Genomic DNA, 27,446 nt, shown 5'->3' with positions numbered 1-27,446 from the left:
CCAGCTCTCCTGAACTCCTTTATCTCTTGGGATTTCTTCCCATGGGAAGTCCTCTGAGTTTGTCTTTTTTGAAGTCCATTGTTCTTATTCTGCTGCTCACACTCCTTCATTTCCTTAGAATCATGAAATCTATCATGTAAAAAGCGACAAAGAGTCCTGTGGCACCTTATAGACTAACAGACATATTGGAGCATAAGCTTTTGTGGGTGAATACCCGCTTTGTCAGACACATGAAATCTATCATAATGACTCTCACCCAAATTCCCTTTAACCTTCAGATCAGTGTAAAATGGCTGTACCCCTGATTACTTCCTCTGTCATCTAAAACAAAACATTTTCCCCAATACATTCCGAGAACTTGTTGGAAATTTTGTGTTTTGCCATATTACTCTTCCAACAGATGTCTGGGTAATTAAAGTCCCCATTACTACCAGGTCTTGTGTTTTGGATATTTGTTATTTGTTCATCATGCAATGCTCAAGATCCTTGAGAAGATTTTGCAAATCAGTAAATTCAGCAAATTAGATGTAATTCTACAGTGTTGATTATGATTTGGGAAAAAATTGAAATCTATAAAGGCACAAAACAGACATGATATTTGTCGTCTTCCCTTAGCAGGCCCACACCAGACTATACCCTTGTTACCACACCCATATCCCCTATTTAGGCTTGTCATCTTGGGGAGAAGGACATATGGCCTGCTGACACCATCCTTGGGCAGATGGTAGATCCATTCTCCACACTGGTGTCTTCAAGTGGGAGCCACCCATCATAGCCTCTGTGATGCCAATCCAGAATGGTAGTGGGCGGGGCGGGGGTAAATTTTTCATTTACTCACTCTGGCAGAAAGCTGAAGAAAACCACCTCCGACTGCTGTTGGCTCCCAGAGATATGGAATAGAGCCCTATCCTAAAGCTCCTTATGAATAGTTACTAGGTTACTCTAAGGGCTAAGTCCTTTGGAAAAGTAAGTTACAGTAACATTCTTCTGCCTGGCTCAGAAACAGTTCATAAAACTGAGTCACTTCCTCTAGGAAAATGAATCACAATGACTTCTGTTTATCTTACTGAGCCCATGGAGTAGGCTCAGCCAGTCTGATTCAGAAGAAATGCAAGGCGACGTCAGTCTTTCAACTACCACTATAATGCCATTTTGAAAAGGAAATTTGAAATGCACCTAAAATGAAGTTATCTCTCAATGACTGTGAGCAACAAGATAATGTAAAAAAAATTATGCTTTACTTTGAAGAACACTTTACTTGTGAAAACTTTCATACTAAAACACTGCATGTTTCTGGGAGCTCTGCAGACTCCAAAAATAGTAACATTGAGTGTGTTTAATTACGTAATGAATATTTCATACAGCACTTCATGTAACATATGGCTTTTGAACTTTGTTTTATTATATTGCTTGCTTGTTGCTTATAATTTATAATAAATGTAAAAAGGCTAGCACGTAGAGTGAAATCTTGACTCCATTGAAGTCAATGGCAAAACTCCTATTGACTTCATTGTGATCAGAATTTCACCCCAAGAATGGTACAAGAGTGTAAGGATAGATTTTTTTTTTAAATCAATATAAATAGTTCTGTGGAATAGTGATCCAAAGGCAGTGGTGGAAGCCCTATCTTTAAAGACATTCATAATAAGACTATAAATATAAAACACTAGAAAACAGCAGTCTGTATGGTCAGTGGAATAAACTGGAAGATGTCTTTGATTATGCTCATCTCCATATCTCATTGCAACTGCAGTGCACATATTATCATGTACTATTCTTTACTTAGGACTCTAGATGATGCCATAGACTTTAATGGGAGCAAAGCGCACACCTCTGAGAGAAGAAGTTGGCCCATAGGCATGTTTTCAGAAACCAGACTGCCACGTGGTACTCAACTGTTAATATATATTTATTTTATCACCCATTGCAGCCAGCTATTACGAGCAACGACATAATGTTTGTTAAAATTCACTGTCCATGGGATACGTTATGCAAATATGCAGAAAGAATGAACATCAGGATGCCTTTCAGGTATTGTGGTAACTATTTTATTTTTAATACTTTGATTTTTATGCTTTATATTTAACTGTTTTTACTCATTTATTAAGGTAACATGGAGTCCCCTCCTATTGTTCAAACTGAACAAAAAAGCCTCCTGCTGCATTATAACTAAATTCCTCTCTTCTGATCTCTTAAAAAACAATAATTTTTAAGGCCAATTTTGGGGGTAAAAACATGGCTGATGATAGAGGCCACTGTATCAAAAGCTTACTTTCTTAACAAACTCACATATCCCTGAAGAACTTACTGCTCAAAGCAAATCACACACATTTTGCAAGACCTTTTATGGAGGTCCTTTTCATGGTCTCAAAAGATCTGTGGTTTGTGGTTTTAGGCGTAGGAGCACGGAATCTTCTTCTGAATGATGGATCACAGCCAGAGCTTGACTGGAATTATATCCAAAGGCAAGGGAAGTTACAGAGTCAACTAATATTCGCTCTTTCAGAGATAAAACCCTGACATTCTGGAGAAAGCCAGAGCCCTTGTGTTCCTGGAATTCTCTTCACTTCCTGTTTCCAGATTGATGATCTTCAGTCTCCTTATTTATTTAGAGCTATACAAATGCTAAAAGGCAGCCTTGTCCATAAACTCTAAACACTTTTTAAATTAAAAATTACAACATAAATGTATTCTTGTAGTAAGTACAGAAATACAATTAAAAATAACCTATCTCCAGGAAACCAGTAGATGTAATATGCAATTCCCCCACCCCTGCAACAATTCCCCATGCTTATAATTTCCCATCATTTTTAAATGCCTGTGAGGGAGGGGAAGGGGGGGGGAAGATAACCCTTGTAGTGTGTGCTGAAACTCACTGGATCTGGGATACATCAGGCCAAGGTGGCAATCAAATTCCAAAGTAAGAATGCCTCACTGAGAATGCCCTTACAGCAGCTCCTTCTCACTTACATCAGTGGGGCTCTCGCTGGAGTGCCTCTGCTGATTTCAACTATGACAGTATGGCATGGGGAGAGAGAGATAATCCTTCATGTAAATAGGTCCTAATCTTAGACTTCACCCAGAAACTCTCAGGCAGCCTGTCTGTCTTCAATTGAAAATAGGTTTGAGTACCCATCCCTACATTAAACCAGAGCATTATGAAATTTAAACTCTTTGACTGAATCATTTCCCAAATCCCTTTTCATAGTAAACAACTTGATTTCCTTAATCACATGGTAAATGATTATTAGATTTTTTGATATTGCCATATGTGCTTCTCTCTCACTTGAATGATTCATTGTTAACGGTTCAAATATTCATTTTTCTCTAAATTTCAGGACCCAAATGAACTCTTTCTTTCTTGCCATTTTAAACCACTAAACAAAATGGGCTTTTTACCAGCAGACAAGAGCAGTCTATGCTGGGGTAGCACAACTGTTTTGGATCTAGTGCAGAAGCATGAGGCCTCTACACAAATAGTTCTGGTCTCCAAATGATCCTCTGAGTTCCACAGGGTTGGGGGGTGGGATCAGCAGTCTATTTTTGGGGAGCAACCCCATTGCTGACAAACAAGGAGAAACTCTGTGAGGGGATTCTCAGTTTTCCTCCCCTTGAGCAAGTTTTATCATATGGGAGGGACATCTGCCCTGGGATTCTAATTGAAGATTGGAATTCATTTAGACAGTTCACCAGTTATTTGTTGCTGTCTTAGCTTTTGATTGATGGGGAATATCACTGAATTTCCCAGTCAGCCGCTGCAAACCTTACACATGGATTCCATATTTGGCTTTTTAAGATGTTCTTCGGGGCTTAGAGGAGGTGAATTTATTCCCGTGTCTAGTCTTGATGAATCCACAACTAGTTCTTGCACAAAGATAGGGATGTTCTGGATATTCTTTAATTTGTTGGTGAAACTTACAGCCAGCATCTCTAACAACTTGTTTCAGCTTTGTGCCAGATAACTGGTGTTTACTTCCAGCAAGATGGGGAAAAAGCTCTTGGTAAAAATATAATAAAATGGGCTCTTAGAGCTAGTCAGCTGCCTGTCTGTCTTGTCATGGGGGAGTGATGCAGCCTAGTGGTCTGATTAGAGGAGCGACAGTTTGGCATTCTAATCCTGGTTCTGTTTATAACTCCTGCTGCTGCATTGGCAAAAGTACATGAGCCTGTTTTAATTGTCTTTACTAAATTGTGGAAGCAAAATACCTAATTTGCTTGTGCAAACTGAGGTTGTGTATGTAAATTCAGGTCCATGCAATTTTTTTTTTAAATCAAGACTTTATTAGGTGAGATTCTGACCTCACTGAAGTCAATTGTCTTAAATGTGAGCAAGATTTCCCTGTAAAAAAGAGGAGACGATACTTTTTCCTAGCTGACAGGAATGTTGAGATCAAATTGGCTAATGTCTTTGGAGCACTTTTAGGATGAGAAATGCAAGTTTTCCAAGTTGTAATATTGCTAATTTAGGCTCAACACTCTGAAATATTTGAACAACCACCATCAAAAAAAAGGGGGGAGCTGTTTTTTGTTTTTGTTTTTAATTTGAGAGCAAAACTGAATAGTTGTCTGCTAGCTCTGACCTTGTCAGCAAGTGAGCCATCAACCAAAGGCAGAGGAGAATGAATCAGTAACAGGGAGTGATTAAAGCTCCCATTAGCAGTTCTGTAAACAACCCAGCCTTCTCATAACTGCTTATTTATTTCAATGAAAAACAAATTAATAGAAGAAGAGCATGGGAACTGATTAGTGTTTTATAGAAGGAATCATAGCTGGCATTCTACTCTGCCTTTGAAGTGTGATAGTTAGAATGGGAATTATATACCGCACGCAATACAGCATAAAAATAAACCACTACGTGACTAGTCCTGCAGCTTGGATGCTAGTGAAATTCACTTTGACTTAAAAAAATAAAAGGGCAATATTTTGGGAGTCAGTGAGGTCGTGTAATTTGGGCCTAATCCTGCATTTATGACTTACTTGAATGGGACTGCTAACATGCATAAAGTTACTCACATGCATAAACGTGTTTGTTGGATTGGGGCCATTAATTGTATATTTCACTTTAATCATTTTTTCCCATTTCCTAATACTGTTTTTTCTCCCATCTTGTTATTTTTAGAAAGACTTAAAGTACAATAATTATTTAGATATTTGATCTAGCTGATTTCCTTACTTTAGAGAGAAATTTGTGAAATAAGGTCCAGTTCCTACAAATATTTATATACGCTAACAATTTTATTGGAGTCTAATTAGCAATTTTTCTAGGCAGGCATTCAAACCAACTTTTTAATAAAATTCTTAATCCACGTCTCTCTCTCTCTCCTTTTGTTTCATGGCCATTGGTTCCTTGGCTAGTACTCTGCTTTATTTCATTCATGTTTCTTTCACTTCAGATATTTGAAAAGTAGATTCTAAAAAGCAAAGTTACACTGCTTACACACACAGAGTATACATATGTTAAATGGACTTTTTTTTTTCAGTGCATACTTGTACTGAGGTTTTACTTAACCATTTTCTAAGCAGTTATAACATATTCTATATTCTGTTGCTGAGGTAACTGCACTTCTCATCTCTTGGAGAGAGGTAGCCTTATTATACACCTGAATAATACAGTTCTCTCCCAAAGTGTGCTCTCTACTACCAGCAGATTCCTTCCCCTTCTCTCTGGCTTACCGAGAACTAAGGCTCTACCCGTTCCCTAATCCTAGCCACCCCACTCCCTTCCATCTGCATGGGAGAGGGAGTAGTGATGCCACAGAGGCTGCTTTTCCCCACTGTGGTTGACCCATGATGCATCAAGCCTCATGTGTTATACCCCCTTACTCTCCTACTCAGCGATGTAAGGGTGGGTCACAATCTTGCTCTTTAATGATACCACTAGTAGGCATAGTCCCAAAGAGAATATTTTATCTGACTTCATGGCCTATCTCTAAACTCTGTCTTAAATACACATCTCCCATCAGAATAGGGTGACCAGATGTCCTGATTTTATAGGGACAGTCCTGATTTTGGGGTCTTTTTCTTATATAGGCTCCTATTATTCTCCCACCCCGTCCCGATTTTTCACATTTGCTGTTGGGTCACCCTACATCAGAAGTCCCATTGAAATCAACAGAATTACCCATGAAAGGGGGAAGTATTTGGTCCTAGACATAGCATAAATGTAGCTGAGAAGAACCAAAATCATTTATATGTTTCCATCCCAGGGGACTATCCAAAGACCCAGAGTCTGTTCTCAGTAAAGTCAATGCAAAACTGCAAACTAACTCTACTGATAAAAAGTCATACTTCAGTGCATATTATGTATTACTACTACAGCAGGTGGGGGGGGGAGGGAAATTCATCTGAAACATTTTTTTCATGGAAAAATGCAAATTCAGGTTGACTGAAAAAGCAAATTTATGTTGATTTCAGCCAATTACTTCAGTCTGAATGAATAAAGAAAACATTTTGTAAATGTTGAAATGTATGGAATATTCTCGGTGGGAATATTTTTCCTAATCTCTCTCTCTGAAGTTGTTCCACTTCATATAAAATACTTCAATAGTCACAGAGCTGGGTCAAACTAAATCTTTCATTCAACCCAAATTGAAATTTTCCCAACTTTTCAACTTGCTGATAATTCTGAAAAATTTCAGTTTTAGTTCCACCTGAACCAAAAGGTTTTTTTGTTTCTCCCCCCTTAACCCTGGCCAAGGAACCACCAGTGAACCAAAAAATCAGTTATTTGCCCAGCTCTTTTTCTGACAGTTGATCTTTGAGGCTCAGTATGGTATATAATGTAAAAAGAAAAGTGATACATGAATAGTTATCAATAAGGTTTTTTTAATACTTGGCAATAATTGTTGTCTTTGACAGACATTTCAATATTTTCACATGATTACATTGGGGATCATGAATTATTTATACTTATGTTTTTAATGGGATATGCCTGAATGTTTTATTAAAAAGAAACATGTTGCATGCTTAAAATTTATGTATAAGAGGCAGCAGCTTTGCCATATAATATTGAAACTCGAGCAAAAAGATGTGTATGCATGCACAACAAATATCTTCTGTAAAACAGAAATTGCAATATGTATAATGAGTAAATGACCTATGTCTGTAGCTCAGCTGGACTCCTTCTGAGTGGAACAGTTAAGGGTAATTAAAGGTAACAAAAGAAGTCATGTTTCTTAAGTATAATGTAAAAAAAATTGTTAACTTCTGTGGTTTCTGTGCTCCCTTTGCAACTCTGTTTAGGAACCTCACAAATCAGGCTGCCAAGTCCCTAAGAATTATTCTAGGTTGTGAAGTTACCATCCGATGAGGATCTCATTTGTTTAACATCCAGAACTGAAATATTTTTTATGTTTAATGATATTCCTGTGAAAATACTTCTTGAAAATTGGCTAAAAAGAGTTTAGCCATTTATTTTAAGTGTGGATACTCAGAAACATTGCTTTATTCTCAATACACAGTAGCATAAAGGGTCTAGGCAACTTATACCCTTTGGTGACTAGTATATACAAAGTAAGGCCATGATCCAGCAAACTGATCCATACAGGCAGTATCCTGTGTCTTCAGTGGGTCTCTGCGCTGACATAAGTGTACACTCACCTACTTGAGATTGCAGGATCAGGGCCTAAGTCACTTGCAAAATTGAAAGGTTTGAATTGAGAGAGGTAAATTGAATGGAAAGAGGTAAATCGTGGTATCCCCCAGGGTCTGTTCTGGGACCAGTCCTATTCAACATATTCATAAATGATCTGGAAAAGGGGTAAACAGTGAGGTGGCAACAGATGATACAAAATTACTAAAGATAGTTAAGACCAGGCAGACTGCGAAGAGCTACAAAGGGATCTCTCAGAACTGGGAGAATGGGCAACAAAATGACAGATGAAAGTTAATGTTGATAAATGCAAAGTAATGCACATTGAAAGTATAATCCCAACTATACATATAAAATGATGTAAATTAGCTGTTACCACTCAAGAAAGAGACCTTGGAGTCATTATGGATAGTTCTCTGAAAACATCCACTCGATGTGCAGCGGCAATCAAAAAAGTGAACAGAATGCTGGGGATAATTAAGAAAAGGATAGATAATAGGACAGAAAATATCATGTTGCCTCTATATAAATCCATGGTACGCCCACATCTTGAATACTGTGTGCAGATGTGGTCGCCCCATCTCAAAAAAGATATATTGGAATTGGAAAAGGGTCAGAAAAGGGCAACAAAAATGATTAGGGATATGGAACGGCTTCCATGTGAGGAGAAATTAATAAGACTGGGACGGCTAAGGGGAGATATGATTGAGGTCTATAAAATCATGACTGGTGTAGATAAGGAAGTGTTGTTTACTACTTCTCATGACACAAGAACTAGGGGGTCACCAAATGAAATTAATAGGCAGCAGGTTTAAAACAAATAAAAGGAAGTATTTCTTCACACAATGCACAGTCAACCTGTGGAACTCCTTGCCAGAGGATGTTGTGAAGGCCAAGACCATAACAGGTTTCAAAAAAGAACTAGATAAATTCATGGAGGATAGGTCCATCAATGGCTAATAGCCAGGATGGGCAGGAATGGTGTCCCTAGTCTCTGTTTGCCAGAAGCTGGGAATGAGCGACAGGGAATGGATCACTTGATAATTACCTGTTCTGTTCATTCCCTCTGGGGCACCTCGCACTGGCCACTGTCAGAAGACAGGATACTGCGCTAGCTGGACCTTTGATCTGACCCAGTAGAGCCATTCTTATGTTCTTTTGTAAAGGTTGCTTGATATAGAGGGAGGGGGCATGTAGAGCAGTAGTGGGAAGTGAAAAAAATATTTTGCCTCAAATCTGTATGTGTATTGTGTTTCAAGAATAACTGTTCTCTGTGAAGATTTCACAGGAAATTACATGACTTTTTCCCTCAGAAGTTACTGTACCCAGTGAAAAGAAGAGAGAAGAGAACTGAAATATAAAAACAATTTGTTCCAGTTACTGCTTAATGAATCTTGGGTCCATATACTGCTCTTGATTTGCATGCAAAATGGTAATGGATGTCGATGAGAGTCACATGTACAGATTTAAGAAAGTGTATATAGCCGTTAATGCAGAACTAAAGCAACTACTAATTTTGAAAATGAGTCCTGTAGAATTAATAAAATTAAGAAGGGCCATATCTTAATAGTTTTTTGGACAAAACTTGTATTATCTTTATTGAGAATTCAGTGAATGAATCAATAGTCGGACATGGCCCAACCTATATAGATCAGTCATATCAAAATTTAGATTCATTTTTCAAGAGTCATGATATGAACCATTTCAAATTCGAACAGATACACAGATCAGAATATCCTTAACAAATTACTGTATTTCAATTTAAAGATGTTTTTCACTCTTTAGCATGTAAATGTGCATGGTATGTGTTCTTATATAATGTGGGATTCCTTTTCAACTGTCTCTTACTTGATTGTTCTCAGATGACTTCTGCTATTCTTTCAGGAAAAAGTGTTATTACACTGACTGGAGGAGCAAAACCATGGGCAGGTTGGTGGGTGATGCATAGCTTCTAATCTTGCATATAGTCACCTGCTAAACATTAGCAGTTGTAAATTTATCCAAAGCAACTAAAACCATGAAATTTGATTCATGGAAACTCAAAAATGCATTAACACAAATAATGCCTTAAAATAGCCAGCTGTTACATGATGCAGTACAGTACAGTTTTTCCCAATTCTCACTCTGCAAATGAAATACTTCTCATACCAAAACAATGGTCTCATTTAGTCTATCAGCAAAGATTTAATATCAAAGACAGCATTGCAGTGAGGCCTCCGGTTACTAAAATTTCATTGTTGCTTTACAAAATATACTTTTTACTAGCACATTATGTCTTTGTATTAATCAAAACCAAACTCCAGTTGTTGAACTAGGAACCTGAGCCCGCAAATACACACAACTTTCACTTTATGCCTGTGAGTAAAGGCCTAAATTTAAAAGTACACTTTGTGATGCAGTATCCTTGAGCTTTTGTTTCATATATTTGATGGCTAACAGTAATATTCAGTAAAGGGTCTTTGACTCACTGTGTGAGTTAGCAAGGTTCTACTATATTTCTACCATACGCTCCATTCTCGCATTATGGGTTGTTAATTTTCCATAGAGAAGCACTCACTTGTAGAAACGGTACCCTCGAGCTGGTAAGACCTATTGTTCTGTTCCAAAATTTAAGTACCAATTGAAACAAGCTTATCAGATTTCTAGACTAATTTCCATACCAAAAATGTGTGTCCTAATGCTTATGAGTAAGCTTGGAAGGATTAGATTTGCATCAGTAAATGTCGATAAACATCAATTTCACCCATACACACACACACACACCAACAGAAATATTTCCATCGAGTATAATCAAAATTTGTAGAGAGACAAAGTAAGAAAAATGCAGCTTATGAAATTATTGAAATTTGATTTAAGGTTTTATTTGGTATGTTTTGATATGTGATGTTGACAATTTATATTGTAACAGTTATAAAGCTCTAACTTTTTGAATCTCAACATTTACTATCATTAAAAACATTTTCTAATTCCCCATAATTTCCTGCAACTGTGAAAATTTAAATAGATAAATTTTAAAAGCTTAAAACCAATAACTTTGCACAAATGTGAAAATTTAAATTGATAGAATTCTAAAAAAAATGCTTAAAAATAGACATTGATATCCATCGAAATTATAAAAAAAAAATACAGGAATTCTGCTAAGCATATTTATGAACCAAATATCTACATTTGCTTGACAATTAATTATTACACTATAGAGCCTCCAAGAGTGCAAATCCTGCCAGAGTTCACTATTTCCTGTGCAGTATTCAGTTAATATGTTGTTGGTTGTGCAAGACCACCAGTTAACCAAAAAAAAAAATCACAAAATATCACTGAATTGCAATATTTGGTTTATAAATCCAGTTTCAATAATAATATTAGATGGAAATAATTTATAACATAAATTTACAACTGCTTTTCTCCTCTCCCCGTCATGCATGTGCTTGCTTCATTTTAGTGTACAATTCAAAGCAAACCACTTACATTTTTGTAATATTAAGGCAAATGTAACAGGGCTATGCCATAAAACAAACTTAGTTCGATACTGAATTCTTCTGGGGATTTCTGGGTGTAATAAAAACTTGGATGTTAGGTGGATTTATGATCCCATTTAGTAACACAGGTATCTAGAATATGCAATCGAAATCAACCTAGTTTCTAAGAGTAGAGTAACAAACAATATTGCCATATTTGCATTCAGGAAGGAATTTTCCCCCAGGTCAAATTGGCAGAGACCCTGTTTTTTGTTTGTTGTTTGTTTGCCTATTTCACAGCATAGAGCAAGACAGTCACTTGCTGGTTTGAACTAGAGTAAATCATGCATTCTCTGTAACTTGAAGTCTTTAAATCAAGATTTGAGGACTTTAGTAAGTCACCCAGCAGTTATGGGTAAATTACAGGAGTGGGTGGGTGAGGTTCTGTGGCCTGCAATGTGCAGGAAGTCAGACTAGATTATCATGATGGTCCCTTCTGACCTTGCATGGTGTCAAGTATCAGAGGGGTAGCCGTGTTAGTCTGAATCTGTAAAAAGCAACAGAGGGTCCTGTGGCACCTTTAAGACTAACAGAAGTATTGGAGCATAAGCTCCAATACAACACAATACAACTACACCAGCAACACCATCACAGGACCTAACCAGATCAGCTACAACATCACCGGCTCATTCACCTGCACGTCCACCAATGTTGTATATGCCATCGTGTGCCAGCAATGCCCTTCTGCTATGTACATTGGCCAAACTGGACAGTCACTACGCAAGAGGATAAATGGACACAAGTCAGATATCAGGAATGGCAATACACAAAAACTTGTAGGAGAACACTTCAACCTTCCTGGCCACACAATAGCAGATGTAAAGGTAGCCATCTTACAGCAAAAAAACTTCAGGACCAGACTCCAAAGAGAAACTGCTGAGCTCCAGTTCATTTGCAAATTTGACACCATCAGATAAGGATTAAACAAAGACTGTGAATGGCTATCCAACTACAGAAGCAGTTTCTCCTCCCTTGGTGTTCACACCTCAACTGCTAGCAGAGCACCTCACCCTCCCTGATTGAACTAACCGCGTTATCTCCATACTGATATATACCTGCTTCTGGAAATTTCCATTACTTGCATCTGATGAAGTGGGCATTCACCCATGAAAGCTTATGCTCCAATACTTCTGTTAGTCTTAAAGGTGCCACAGGACCCTCTGTTGCTTCCTTCTGACCTTGAAGTCCATGAGAACTTTAACATCAGAGACAAATACACTTACATGTTTCATTTTTATATGAAGTTTGTTTTGTGAGAAATTAAAAAAAACAAGCGAGGGAAGTTAAATATTTTGCTGGTTTTTTTTATTCCAGCATTTTAAAAGAGCAAACACCTTTTTAAAAGAATTGCATGTGAACTCTTACTGTTGAAAAGTCCAAATCTAAATAAGAAAACTAATCCTAAAAATGCACACAACACAAAATTTGAAAAATAAATCACATTGTTATAATTCTTTTCAGTATGTGTGCATCACTGTCCATATTACCATAATAAATCTATAGATTGACAAACTGTGACCTATGAACATAAACATAGGTCATAGGAATGACTGTTCTATTAAAATTTTGAAATTAACAGGTAGAGTGCACAAGAACTAGAATAAAGAACTACATTAAAATGAATATTTCTCATCACTCCTACTTAATTTTTAAATAAAAGATTATAGTCTATTAGACTGTTTTGCGTATTGGGGATAAATTCTAATCTCAGATGTATCTGCACAGGCAGGATTTGATTTTTAATACCCTTGGTGTCAGATATTTTAAAAATTCATGATGATATTAATGTATTAGGAGTAATTCTGTAGATATTCCACACCTACTCAGTCCTGTGGGACTTGCTCATAAATAATCACTGTAGAATTGGACCTATTGTTTAGGAAAGTTCTGTGCATGCGCACACTTCATTTTTGTCACCCTAAATTTACTTCAAAATTGGCATATTAAAGATATGCAAAATGGGTTATTTTATTTCACAGTCTTTATCCAGGATGAAATACTGATATTTCCTGCAGCAAAATGGCAACTCTTGGAGTAGAGCTCTTGGAGTAGAGCAATGGAAACAGGAGTGTGTTTTTTGTTTTGTTTTGTTTTTTTTATGGTGAAATAAGGCTCTCTCCTTGCAGAAACTGTCATTAATTCTAGCTTTAAAAAATGCATTTGCTAGTTAGTGAACCCCAATATTTTTCTACATCTCTCTGTAGTATGTGGCTTTAGGGCCTGATCCAGTTTTCATAGAAGTTAATTGGAGTCTTTCCATTGACTTCAGTGGGAGTTGGATTGTGGTTATGACACCAGATCTTAAGCTGGTGTAAACTAACATAATCCTATTGCATTTAATAGAACTATGCCTGTTTACACCAGCTGAGGATCTAGTCCATAGTGTACAGATAGATAACCATCCTTACTTAGGAATATGTATATTTGCAAGTAAAGAATGTAATAAATTAAGAGCTGTTATGGGGTCCAATCCTGCAAGTTCTCCATGAATGGGACTTCCATTGAAGTCAATGGAATGCTTACAGGGTCAGAGCTCTATTGTCTATGGGATCAAATATCTGTGTTTTTACCAGCTCATTTATTAAATCACTCGATTAAGTGAATATGTACCTGATCATGATGTCCTTGTACTGCCACTCATATCTCCACATTCTACAGGAACAGCAAGATCGTACTCTATAAGACTAAATAATTCATACTTTAAAAGTCTGCAAGTAAATACATTGCAGATAAAGAAAGCACATATCAGAAATTGTCTGAATTCTCCCAGACTTCAGACTAGATGACCTAAAAGATTTTTGTTTGTCTTTTGTCTCTGATTTTTCAGACTAATATTTTTCTTTTTTCTTTTAAGACTCATATTGAGGAAAACACCAAAATAAATTCTACTATACACTCAGCAAAATGTTTACATAATATTTTAATTCTGGTTTAGGCCCACAAAATCTGGGCAATTATGAATTATAATAACATAGTTGCCATTTCTAATTGAATTTTTTACTAGAGCTGGGCAAAACTGAATAGTTCATTTTCTGAAAAAAAATCAGTCTAGGGTCTATAGAAACTAATTGTGAATTCAAGTCCAATTTGGTGAATTGTTCTGGCTGAAGAAAATCATTGGAAATATATGTTTCAACATTTTGAAAATGAAATGATTTAACTTTTTTGTTTCAAAATGATATTTCGTTTTGAAATTTAAGTAGAGGTATTAAAAGGGTAGGGTTAAAACACCTGAAAATGAAAACCAAACAGGGGGAAAGTTTCAAATGAATCTTTGAAATCAAATGAATCTGATTTGCCCCCTGAACAAAAATCAATTATTTGCTCAGCTCTAGTTTTTACTTCTAAGTATTAGAAAGGATATATTCCAATCTTCCTTCATCAGAAGTCTGCAGAATTGAAAATGACCTAGCTTACGTGTGAATTGAGTAGCTGGGTATTCTGGTGCTTCGTGTACTTAAGTTGTATCCTTGATTTGTTCCATTGTGTATGCGTATGGTAACATGCAGTTTTTTTATGTTCAACGACGTCTGAATTTTGGAGTACTGAACCATTTATTGGTCATAATAGCTTTTCCTGGTTATGATATAGGCATGTATAGCTTTGTGATTTGTTTGGTTTATTTATTGCAATATCTAACTACAGAATAAACTATATATTTATCTGTTTATTTTTTGTTATGAGAGTTTCTCCACAAGCCCCATAAAAATTAACATATAAATGGAGACCTGGGTTTTCTTTCAGAGCCTACTTACTTTGAATCTCTATATCATCCTTTGCAGGTCTAATGTTGATAAATACACTGTAGAGCCAGTTTTGAACAAAATAACTGCTGCTGTTGCTCTTTTCATAAATTTTAATCCTAACAGCTGGATACTGCAAACCCTTAGCCTGACTTGACTTAAAAGAAACTAATTGGGAGAGTAATCACTACTCACATGAGCAAGACTTTTTAAGGTCAACCCATAAGAGCCTTCATGCAACCCACATATCTACGAAACTCAGGTTAGACAATGACACTTGGTTGCTCAGCAAGTTTATAAGACACCATTAAGCGATCACAAATTATACAAAGAAGAATTAATGTAAAATTGCAGAAAAGGCAGTGTGAGTTAAATAGAATCTGATATCTCCTGTCCTCACATATGGTAATTAGCTAGTAGCAGATAGCATGGGATGTGTCAGTACATACAATGTTATACTCTGAGAATGCAGACAACTCAGCTGATTCACCATTAAGAAAAAACTTTTTCTTTCTATTTTGTAAGTGAATTTAACGCTAATGTAAGGTGTCTGACAGGTGTATTTGCAGGTGTAATCCTGGAAATTGGAATAGTCTTTGTTCACAAGACAGTTCAGCAGGAATACAGTTTGCCTACTAATGTGCCTTAGCCCTGATGTAGAGAACTCCCTCTAGATGTAAAATAGTTCAATCTGGAAATGCATCCTTTAACCTTCCATTGACAAGTGTGCTAATTGTGGTGCTAGTATGTTTCTACTGATGTGGACATTGGCCTTCACTCAATTGCACAGCTATTAGGTTATAAAGACATTACCAGCTGAGACTGGATTCACACCATATAGATGTGGACAGACCAGTCACAATCTAGTCTTTCAGGGGAAAAAAAGTCTTTTTTTTTTTAATATACAGTGATGCTTATTAAATCTGGATGCCTAAAGTTAGGCATGTTACTTAGGTGTAATGGATATAGAAGTATATTAGAATTTATCTCCTAGTGACTACAAGGCTAATTAGTCCATTCATGTCAAGGAGAGCAATGAGAGTTTAGCTCCTCTGATACTCAAGCTGCTTATTTCGGTGCCTAATGTTAGGCACCAAAGTTGGACAATTTTGCTTGGAGACTTTATGTAACTTGATATATCAGTATATTGAAGAAACTTACTGTGAACAAACAGGAAAACTACCTGTGTGAAATCTATGAACATAGAAGATGATGCTGATGTCAGGAACCTTTAATCTGGCCAGTGACAATTGCCTAATGCTGGATTTTTATGCCACTATTGAGTACGATAGTTGTAACAATGTAAAGAGAACTAAAAGGGCTGATAATTCTAAGCCAAATCTTTCAGTCATGGGAGTATATATACTGAGCAAGAACTGTGCGATTTTGGCACAGCATTGATACCTAAATAATATCAACAGTTGCAATAACATATATAGTTAAGGGTTTTTTCCCAAACCAGAATTATTCATTGGGTTTTTTTAAGGAATATGAGGATAAATGGAAAAGTTAGGATAACTCCTGAGATTTAGTCTGAAAGGTTTATGAACACACAATTCTGCAAAAGACCATAAAAGTGCAATTAAGTTGAAGATTTCCGATAGGAATCATACTAACTTAGGGAAGGGATAATTGTCATGACTAAGTGAAATCTATTCATAAATGAAGGATTTAACTTTTCTTGTTATGTCAGATAAAATGCAATGGTATTGCACAGTAACATTTTATAGTCACTATAAGGCAATTACTTTTACAACTGTTAGTGTTGCAACACTAGGTATTTTCAGCTGGAATGTAGCTGTGCTCAGAATTTGGCCCATGGAATTTTCCTCCATTGTGACCTGTCTGATCTCTCCTTCCATCACAAAATCCTGACTTTACAAGAGTTATTCATTACGAGCTAAATTCTGCCACCTTTACTCATGTTGAGTCACAATTTAGTGAGTAGTCCCATTGAATTCAGTTGGATTACTCAGGAACTAAGGTACTGCTCCATTTGTGCAACAGTGCGAGAATCCAGTCCTGTGATTTGGAGTTAAATGTACATTGACAGATTAGTCAGACTACTCTTTTATCACCTTCATGTCTTTACTGAAGTTTGAGAATCCATAACAAACTTATTTGTCTGAAACAGAGTAAGAAATTGAATGAAAACTCTGGGAAAGGACCTAAATTAAGAATAAAAATTAGAAACCAATGCAAAAATCTGATTTATTATCACAAACTGTTTGAACAGCTTTTTATAAAAAGAAAAGTTTGATTCTTAGCTTTAAAAAGAATAAATCTGTCCATAAGACAGAAAAATGAAGAAACTCCAACCCTTACTTGGGCTGAGTAGTACTTCATTCTACAAGCAGTCAGTCCCATCCCACGGGTGAAACAACTTATGGAATTAAGTACTAACCAGAATGAGTAAAAGTGGCAGAGCTGGACCATATGTTTGGCTGAAAGAGCGAAGTGACAATCCTGTCTGAGAACTGTGTTTTCTGTGTTTGTCCTTTATGAACTCAATTATATTTCTTGGCCCACAAAGTCTAGTAACTGATGGAATCATGTCCCTCAAATACAATAGACTAACAAACTCCATGGGAATGTAGAAATTTCAAGAATCTGGTGTCAGGGTGTACATTAAAGTACTGTAAGGTCCTGATGCGACTCCCGTTGAAAAAAACGGAAAGACTAATGCTGACTTCTGTGAAAGTTGGATTGGGCTCTAGATGCAGTGGGGCTCATTCTCTTCTCACACTAGTGTAACTTAGCAGTAACTAAATTGATGCCCATATAACTACACCAGGTGAGAGGAAAGTCAGGCCTGCTATTCCCAAACCCACTCCATAAATACTAAATTTAATCTGTGCTTTGCACTAACTGGCAGCAAAAAAGGGGTTTGCAGTATGTAAAACCCTAGTAGGAGACAGACTAATCTGAAAAATAAAATCATATGGCCTCATCCTGCAAATGCTTACACATGTGAGCAATTTTATTCCCGTGACTCAGCTCTATTAGACTCAAGTGTACATTTGCAAGATTGGGTCTTTCAACAGCAGCAGTGGGTAGAGGGGTGGTTGTTTTTTGGTTTTTGCAATTTAAAACTAGACCGCTTTTTTGGAAAAAATAAATAAGCAAATATGCAATTGGACTGGGGAACTTTATGCTTCTAAGTGTCACCCTGAAGCTTTTTTTTAATGTTAGATTCTCCCTGAAAATGAAAAATTAATGGAAAAGCCTGAGTGCTCGTACTATGCAGCCTGCTGCCAATTTAAAATAAGCTTTTTCAGCAATCACACTTATATTCCACTTTTCTTTCAGCTTAATTCATGGGATATTTTCATGGCAGATGCAGAATATTTCCCCATAACTTTAACTGCTAGATGCAAATGGCCTGATTAGGATTATATGAGAGTCTGGCTCTACATTTTACGATTCTAAATAATAAATGTGCACACTATTTATTTTTTTTTGGTAGCAATAGTTATTGGCTTTTCTTTTGTACTGTGTTTCTTTGCTGATTGTGAGAGTAATTTTTCTGAGTAAACTTTCTAAGTTCAAATTGCAGGTGCAAAATTCATGCCTACATTTTTGCTCCCATAACAAAAAAGTGGGCTCATTCCAAGTAGTTGTATCTCTGACTACCATACCCAATTAGCAGTTTAATTGCAGATGTAAATTAGATATTTATAAAAGTAAGTACCCAGATTTGTGCCCTGGATTCATTTTGTGGGTACAAAATGCAGATGCAGCTTGTGGAAACCAGGCCTTAACCCAGTTGAAAAATATAGCTGTAATTAGGGTGTCTTGACACTCAGCCATGCCTCCAAAGATATAATATATCATAACATGAGACCCAATCCAGTATTCCTTGAACACACAAAATTCCCATTCACTTCAATGGGAGGAGAGTTTGGAGGTGCAAGGAATACAGGATCAGGCAAAGTTGAAGGGAAGAATTGTCATTGTTGGGGAATTAACTAGATTACCTAATAGATCTCTTCCATCTCTAATTTCTATAAACTGAGTTCTGACATCCTTATGTAAGCACATCTCTCATGGGGGGAGTCAGGGAGTTTTGCCTATATAAAGACTAAGCACAGACATAGAACTAAATCCTATAATTGTGTGATAACCTGAATCTTTAGAAAATTGCAGAAAATTATCATCAGTTTTTGTCTAAATGCTGACTGTATGACAATTTTTCATCTTTTGCTCTAAAGTATTCTTGTTTTACTTGACTTGTGCTTATACTCTGAAGGGATATAACAATATGTAGATTTTGACAGAGCTCTACAAATCATATGGAGATTTAATTAAATGTGCCAGGGACCAGATTCATAAATATACAATTAAGGACTATATTTTTAATTCTCACTTTAAAAGAGGGAAATTTGCGTATGAGGTATCTAAAGGGTTTGTGTTTATATCTTAGAGTAAGCACTTTAAGCATAATCTTGAGTAAGGGTGGACATTGTAATTGCTCCAAACGAGCTACCTTGGGAAGAAATTGCAATGCAGAGAGTCATTCTCTAAAGCAGTATGCTATTACCTTCCTCCTGCCAGGCTTGCTCGACAAAACTCCCATTGATGGCAGTGGGAATGGTGTTTGAGTGAGGTCCAAAAGATTGGGCCACAAATAACGTAAGCATTGACTTTTTTATTTTGTTTTAGTAATTTAGAAAAAATAAGCACTCTCTTGCTTTCATTTCAAGCTTATAGTTCATTCTCATCCAGCATATATAGCTATGATGGCAACAAAAGTGACATGCAGCTGGGAGCATAAGTCTAACTTGTCATTGTTCCAGTTTGCAGAGGAATATCAGAGAGCTGAAAAGTTGGTTGCCCAGAAATCCAATGAAACTTGACAAGGAGGCCCTCCCTGACCTGGAAGAGACAGATTGTTACACAGCACCCTTTAGCCGAGCGCGGATCCACCAGTAAGTGTTGGTGTTGGGAATGCAACAGCAGAGATCCATGTGCACATTTCATTTTCTCATTTCTTCTCTCCAGGTGACAGAAAGGCAATCATTAACAGATGGTCACTGACAAACACATGGTGTCAGGTTTGCTGTTTCCTGTTGGTTTTCTCTTAGGGCCATATTCTGTCCTCTGATACTCACCAGTAGCTTCCATTGATGGCTGTTCAGCAGTATAGTGTAGGGGCAAAATTTGGCTCCAATAGGGAGCATGCTATTCTGTCTCCTCCTACATTATTAAACACAAATACTCCCGGTTTGTTTTTGCATATTCAAGAAACAGCTGGGCTAAATCTGAGTGTATTCCCTCAGCTGAAACAGAAGGAAAACCCTGGGAACAAGCTGAAAACAGTGACTTTGGATTTTAGCCAGCTGTGTACGCAACAAATGCTCCTGCCTCAGATATGTCTAGAAAACCCTTAATCTTCTATACACAACCTAAAAACTGTAAACATATCTGTTCAGGCTAACATATCATCTCTGCTTTTGCTGTACTATGGAATAATGTTCCTTGTTTGTAATGCATGATTTTAATGTATTATGCCTCTTTTAGTTTTTATTTAATCTTAAGATTTTAATAAAGTAGAATTAAAGCTTGACTTCTCTTGAATGGAGCCATAAATTCATGTGAATTCTAGTGGACAGCACATGATACTGGGAGCAGCTAAATTCTAATCCCAGGCAGTAATTCACTGTATGGCATTAGACCAATCACTTAGACCAAAAATTTCAAGTATTTTTTCACACAACACACAGTCAACCTGTGGAACTCCTTGCCAGAGGAAGTTGTGAAGGCCAAGACTATAACAGGGTTCAAAAAAGAACTAGATAAGTTCATGGAGGATAGGTCCATCAATGGCTATTAGCCAGGATGGACAGGGATGGTGTCCCTAGCTTCTGTTTGCCAGAAGCTGGGAATGGGCAACAGGGGATGGATCACTTGATTACCTGTTCTGTTCATTCCCTTTGGGGCACCTGGCATTGGACACTGTCAGAAGATAGGATACTGGGCTAGATGGACCTTTGGTCTGACCCAGTATGTCCATTCTTACGTTCAAAACTGTCATCTATTATTAGTGCCCAACTTGAGACATCTCAGCCCAGATGGTGAGTTGCATTAGAGTTGCACTTATCACAGAGTCAATGTAGGGGTGGAAGGAACCTCAAGAGGTCAAAGTCCATCCCCACCAACATCCCTTGGGTAAGCTGCCTTTCCAGCAATTTGATGACCCTGGATTGTGCTGAACATCTGTAATTCCCATTGACTTCAGCTGGATTTGAGAAAACTCAGTACTCTTGAAAATCAGGCCTGAGGTGTTTCTAGTTCAGGAATCTCAAACTCAAATCACCACGAGGGCTACATGAGGACTAGTACATTGGACCGAGGGCCGCATCACTGAAACTTTTTCATATAAAGATACAAAAGCCCTCCCCGCCCCCGCCCCCACTCCATCCCTTCCATGAGGCCCCGCCCCTGCTCCACCTCTTCCCACCCCTTCCCCGCCCCCATTCCAACCCCTTCACCAAAGGCTCGGCCCCAACCTCGCCCCTCCCTGCCCCTAGTCCAACCCCTTCCCCAAATCCCCGCCCTGGTCCTGCCTCTTCTCCGCCTCCTCCGCTGAGCACGCCGCATCCCCGGTCCTCCCCCCTCCCTCCTGGAAAGTCCTAAGGGCTGCCAAACAGCTGTTTGGCGGCAGGAAGTGCTGGGAGGTAAGCAGAGGAGTGGGAATGCGGTGCACTCGGCGGGGAGGGAGGACGGCAGGGACTGAGGGGAGCTTGGCTGCCGGTGGAGTCGGCACCTATGGCGGGCTGCAGGAAATAACTCCGGAGGCCACATTTTTGAGACCCCTGTTCTAGTTGGACACCCAAAAACTGAGGCATCTCAAATCACTGGCCACTTAATGAGAATTTTGGTCTTAACCTCGGTGACCATTCTCCCATCAGTAAAATGGGAATGATACATGCTATTTCTCCAGGGTGTTGAAAGGACTCTTTGAAGATGTAAATCACTGCATCTTGTGTAACAACTGTGAATTACTATTATATATGTACAGTATGGTAAAAAGAAACTGTTGGATAGTTGTGCTTTGAAAGCTGTGGATTACTTTAAATATAAAAAGGCATCAATCATTTTAACAGCTTTACAATAAACAACAAAGACAGCTTCTTCAGCAACTCCACAAGAAGTAGAATAGTGCACCACATGCTACAGAGAACGAAGTATGAAGATGGCAAATCAAAAATGGGTAAGAATTCTGATACTTAGAAAAAATATAAATTGTCTTATGATGAGAATTAATATCTTTAGTTTATAGAAAGAAGAAAAAGTGTTCATTAAATAAACTAAATAAATATTGCCAGTATTCATAGAATGACTTATTCAGTCAGCAATAGAGCTGATTGAGCATTGCAAGCTGCTAATTGTTGTTGTTCAGTGACAATCAATAATATTTTCTGATTAGTGGGTTCATACAATATTTTATAAATTTGATGGATAAATAGACATTATTGTTTAGCCAGTGAAAGCATTTGTCTGTAGACGTGCAGTGCTGTCTTATGGGTTAAATTCAAACCAGTAGTGTTAGCTATTAATACAGTAGTATTCCTCATAGAAGATGAAAGTTTCTTATGGTTCAGCTTCACTTCTGATTAGCTGTTAGAACAGTTCCTGTCAAAAGGTATAAGTACACTATGATATGTTACTTTGTTTGCATTTTAAGAATTTAATATTTATGTTTATGCTTCATATTTCAGAGGGTACTAGTGTTCACAGCAATGATCCTGGTTATAATTCACTCTTCTTGTGGGAAAACAAGTGTAATTTATACCAAATATTGTAGATTTTCTTAAAGCATTTGTTCAATTTCCTGCAAACACCCACTGAAGAAAAGCTAAACCTATTAATACAAATGCAAGAATATGATATTTAAACCCCAAATATTAGAGTGCATTAACTCATCCACCTTGTATGAACTGTATATACATTTAATAGCCTAACTGGTAATGGAAGGCGCCATATATTCTAGGTGAAATAGGGATGAATTCATGTCACTTTGAGAATCTTAGCTTCTGTATTTCCTAACATTTTGTGTATGTGTTACCTTAGCATTGCATTAGCGTAGTGGGCCAGAACCTCAAATCTACAGCCAAACTGCAAATTTGCTGGGAAGGGTGGGCAAATGTGGTTTAAAGGTGTCCTTTGCATTACTTGATCCTGCTGCTGCTCTGTGTACTTGTCCTTGCTTAGCTGTTAGTGAAGTCTCTGAGTTAATATGCACTAGGATCCAACAGCTAGAGGAGGCTGAAAATGCTGCTTCGAATGGGTGTAACGCAATGCATCCTGACCACATACCTTTTTTCCTGCTATGCCAGCAGCAGGGAAGGGAGGGGTACCTATTCTGTGCTGGCCCTATGCCACCTGGAGGACCACCTTATGAGTGATCATCCTTCCTAATCCAGTGAAACCAGTTTTAAGCCTAAATTATGCCTGTAGTGCAACACAAAGCAGCTATACCAGACCAGAGTATCTGTCCCAGTGACAGGGTTATATTTCATGGGAGAGATGCATTTAATTCCCCCCCCCCCTTTTTTTTTTTTTTTTGAAATTTTAGGAAAAATAGAAACAGCTGCCTTTGAAGGTTAGCTATTAAATGGCTTTGATGTGAATGGGGTGGGCTGCAGATTTGCTGCTGCTTTCATTTGCCTGGAGAAGTTTTCTTGGAAGCAAAGCGGCAGCACACCTAAAAAAACATGAAGAATAGAGGACAATTGGGACCCAAACCTATTTCCATTGAAACCAATGGCAAAACTCCCATTAAGATCAATGGTAGCAGATTCAGGGTATGTCTTTGAGAGCACAGCACTCTGACCTGTTGAAAGTCCTGATTTCTTTGGGGTTGTCTGGGAGACTATTGATTTTGGGTACTCCCATCAGGGTTCCTGAGTAGTTGTCTGAACTTCCCGTTTTTTAATGGTAGGGCAGTTCCTTGGATATCCCCTAGAGAGGGCCTCATTCATTGAAGAGCTGTCTTAAAAAACTATAGAAGAAAAGAGTATAGAGACTAGCCACAGTAAGGTCTCTGAAGTTAGAAAGAGCCATGTATCCTGAGGGAGCAAGAAGAGCCACAACTTCACACTTAATGACAATGAGCAGTTATTCTACTTGTGCACAGGACTGATTATTGCCTTTTTTTTAAAAAACAGTAACCCAATTATTTAGCATTATCACATTTCCTCAATTCATAGGCTGAAATGCAATAGCTCTTGAAACAGCATGTATAAAAACTGATATTGAAACTCATTTCTTTTCTTCTGCTTAGGTATTAATAGATTACTCAATAATGGAACATATGAAGCTGCATTTCCACCACATGAGGTAGCTGGTTTAGTTTTGCCTTAAGTGTTATATTTAAAGTAAAAAATATTTTAACATTGAGATCCTATTTTAACTATAAATTTGCTTTATGATGTTTTTATTTTACTTTGCATTCTGATAAGGCTTTTTATTTATAATACTCCCAACATTGATATGGGCCTAGCTTGGATCTTTATCTAGTCCAATGCCCAGTAATAACTTTCTGGGATGCTCTCCCACTGATTTAGAATGGTCCTGTATTAAGTACATTTTTTAAATGGACATTGCCTCTGAGATTGTTAAAGAGAACATAAATTGTTCCAATTAGCTCAAATTATTGTTGCATGTTTTATACAAAATGTTCTGTTTTTCTAATTTGCTTTCCAGTGGATCAAATACAGGAAAATTGATACTAAAATTTGCAGTGCAAACAATATCTGTATAGTTGTATAGAACTTTACCTTGAAAATAGTCCCATCAATAAATTAAGGATCTGATATAATGCCCATTTAAATCAATGAAAAGACTCCCATTGATTTCAGAGGACATTGGGTCAGGCCCTAAATGGCTGAAAGAAGGAAATAAGTCATAAGTTTTTAGTGTTCTTTCTAATTAAGGGCAGAACTTTACACTGAGTTTCATGTCATGGATCAGACAGTTTGTAACATGGATAGTTATGACTCTGAGACATGAGATGGCTTTAGCTGAGGATGTGATACACCACATTGTGTTTCAAAGTGACTTAAACTTCCCAGGTTGTTGGATAAAGAACTGCTCCTGATATTAACACTTTAATGCAGGGGAGGATAAAAGAGCAGTACTCTGGACATACCATTCACATTTTCATTATTAATGCTTCAGCTAGATGTTATTGACTTTAGGGGAATACTAACCGTTCCAGTGGAAGAAAAAAATCCTCATAACTGTGAAAGCTTTATCTCACTTCTACAACCACACTCTCTCACATGGTCTCACATATATGCTTCTTTTTATAGTGTAAATGACTGTCTCTAGTTATATTGCAAATTATTACTTCAACAAATCACATTAGTGAGCGATTATTTTATTGCAATTGCAATAAAAGGATCAGCACAAAGACCTGCATGAAAGACTCGGGATAAGCTACTTTTTATTTTGAATTTCCACCCCATTATATACAGTAAGTTAAAAGTTCAATTCCAATGTGAGTGTTATTGTGTTCATATTTTGCTGTGGCAAAACAGTGAAAAAAGGAGAAGAGAAAGATAAATTCTAATAAAAATATTAGCACAGTTCTGCTTTATTTATGGCTCCCATTTATGGCTACTTAGGGGTATAGGTGGGTAAGAGGCTCCTCTTTAGCTAGAAAACCACATCAGGCCAATTTTTGTACTGAGTTACACACATGATTCCATACTGACTTTGTAATTGCCTGGGCATGACTGAGTAGAATGTGACCCTTTACTGTTTTTGTCTCTTTATTTTTTTTAATTGACTCTTACTTTAAGCACAGAGTTGGGAAGGGGGAAGTGAAGATTCACAAACTCAAACAAGCTTGACAAATCTTTAAACAGAGAGAGAGAGAGAAATCTTTAACTCTACAAGGTTCAACATGTGTGACTGACTGCTAACCTTGAAGGGACATCTCTGAACTGGCTGAAGAGTCATAAAATCAATCCTGGGCATCCTGCCAAGGCAGCCAACTATGCCTCCCCTCCTGCCTATGGAACCATGATTTGGTTGGCTTGAGCAGTCAACCAGTGAAGTGGATTTCATGCAATACTGGACTCCTTTCTGAGATGGTGAACTGTAACCCCTCTAGCCAGTTGCTGGATAGTTGCTAGTTCACTCGGGGGTGGAGGGTAGCTCTCTCCAGAAAGGAAGCACTTGGTTGAATAGGACAAAAGAAATTTTACAGCGGGATGGAAGCTGGTCGCCAGTCTTATACATTGAGTTCTCATCTTTTCCCCATCACAATGCATCTCTTCCATTGCTGGCCCTCCACTGGTGGCAGGCTCATAAATAATACCAATTGAGAAGTTATCAGATACATTTTACAGTTCATACCCTAGGCAGGAACACTAGTGGTTCTCGGCATGAACATTTTGTGGTGTTGAAAATTGGGTGCAGCTTGCCTATACTGTAAGTCATGTCATGCCCTTAAGCTGTGCTGGGTTCGAGAAGAGAGAATAAAAGATGCTTTTTAAATAATGGAAGAATATTTTCAAGAAAATAACTGTAAAAATTATTGGGTTTTGAAATTTTAAAACGAATGCAACCCGGGGTGCTTTGGAACATTTAATAGACTGTACGTTCTCTTCAAACTAGTGTACTAAATCAGTCCATACTTCATAATGCCAGTAAATGCAAGAGAATGGCCAGTAGAATTGTATGCCTTACTAAATGAAAACATGGCCTTAAACTGGCGTGCTGCCTTATGGTCAGAGTAAAATGAATGTAGAACCACGGAAGATTGGTGACTTCACTTAGGAAGTCACTGATGAAAATTCTGCATCATAACTTTTTATTTTAGAGTGTAACTCTGTGCGTTAAGCTGTAATGGAATCCAGACACAGCCAATAAAAGTGTTGTTTGGGTAAAAATGAATAACTCAGTGTTTGTATTCCTCTCTGGTCAGTTTTGTTTTTAATGCCTCAGGGAGTGATTTTGGGGGAGAAAATAGAACCAGCTCTGGTCTTCTCATGTTGTTTCCATTATCTATGACAAGGAATATCAAAGATAGACAAGGGACCTGTGTGACAGAATGAACTCCTATATTCACACCTTTCACACTATTATAATAATCTTTGTACAAAAGTTATTACCGATTCTCTGTAAATCAGAAGTAACTCCATTAAAATCATTGGAGTTACCCAGATGAAAAGAATTGAGCCCCATATTGGAAATCAATGGAATTACACAGGAGAGCAAAATATGCCCATATTTAAAAGCATTTGAAGAATATAAATGCATATACAAATGACCATATATCCAGGACCTACAAATACTAGACCAGAACCTGTGCATCCCCACTGAAAAGTGGTGGGGGTCTAGTTAGTCAGGAAAAAGTACTTTGGCACTGGTCTTTAAATCTCCCAGAAGAAATTCATCATTGCAGAGAAGTTTGTAACCACCTCTACTATATCAGGCTTAACAATAAACTCAGGATTGCATTTTTGTAACTATTAGTAATAAATGAACCAACAAATCTGTGTCATCAGAAAAGTAATGTCTTATTTATATTTGAATCCAAATGCCATCTTTTTAATGCCTCTTTCTTTCCCAGTGACACAGAAA

General features: G+C 37.5%; 1 protein-coding gene across 1 annotated transcript in view; it reads left to right on the top strand.

Annotated features, from left to right (window-relative positions):
- Positions 1 to 27,446, top strand: part of ANO3 (anoctamin 3) — a 128,720-nt gene that overhangs the window by 28,064 nt on the left and 73,210 nt on the right. The window contains exons 3-7 of the mRNA XM_024214868.2: positions 1,931 to 2,031; positions 9,476 to 9,520; positions 19,646 to 19,777; positions 21,956 to 22,062; positions 24,136 to 24,191. Coding sequence (XP_024070636.2) covers positions 1,931 to 2,031; positions 9,476 to 9,520; positions 19,646 to 19,777; positions 21,956 to 22,062; positions 24,136 to 24,191 — 441 coding nt within the window. The remainder of the gene's footprint in view (positions 1 to 1,930; positions 2,032 to 9,475; positions 9,521 to 19,645; positions 19,778 to 21,955; positions 22,063 to 24,135; positions 24,192 to 27,446) is intronic.

The sequence above is a fragment of the Terrapene carolina genome, unplaced genomic scaffold (genome assembly GCF_002925995.2).
Source record: "Terrapene carolina triunguis isolate 2854851 unplaced genomic scaffold, T_m_triunguis-2.0 Scaffold96, whole genome shotgun sequence".
In the NCBI taxonomy this organism is placed as follows: Eukaryota; Metazoa; Chordata; order Testudines; family Emydidae; genus Terrapene; species Terrapene triunguis.
Note: the sequence above shows the minus strand (reverse complement) of the source record. Positions and strands in the feature narration are given on the sequence as shown.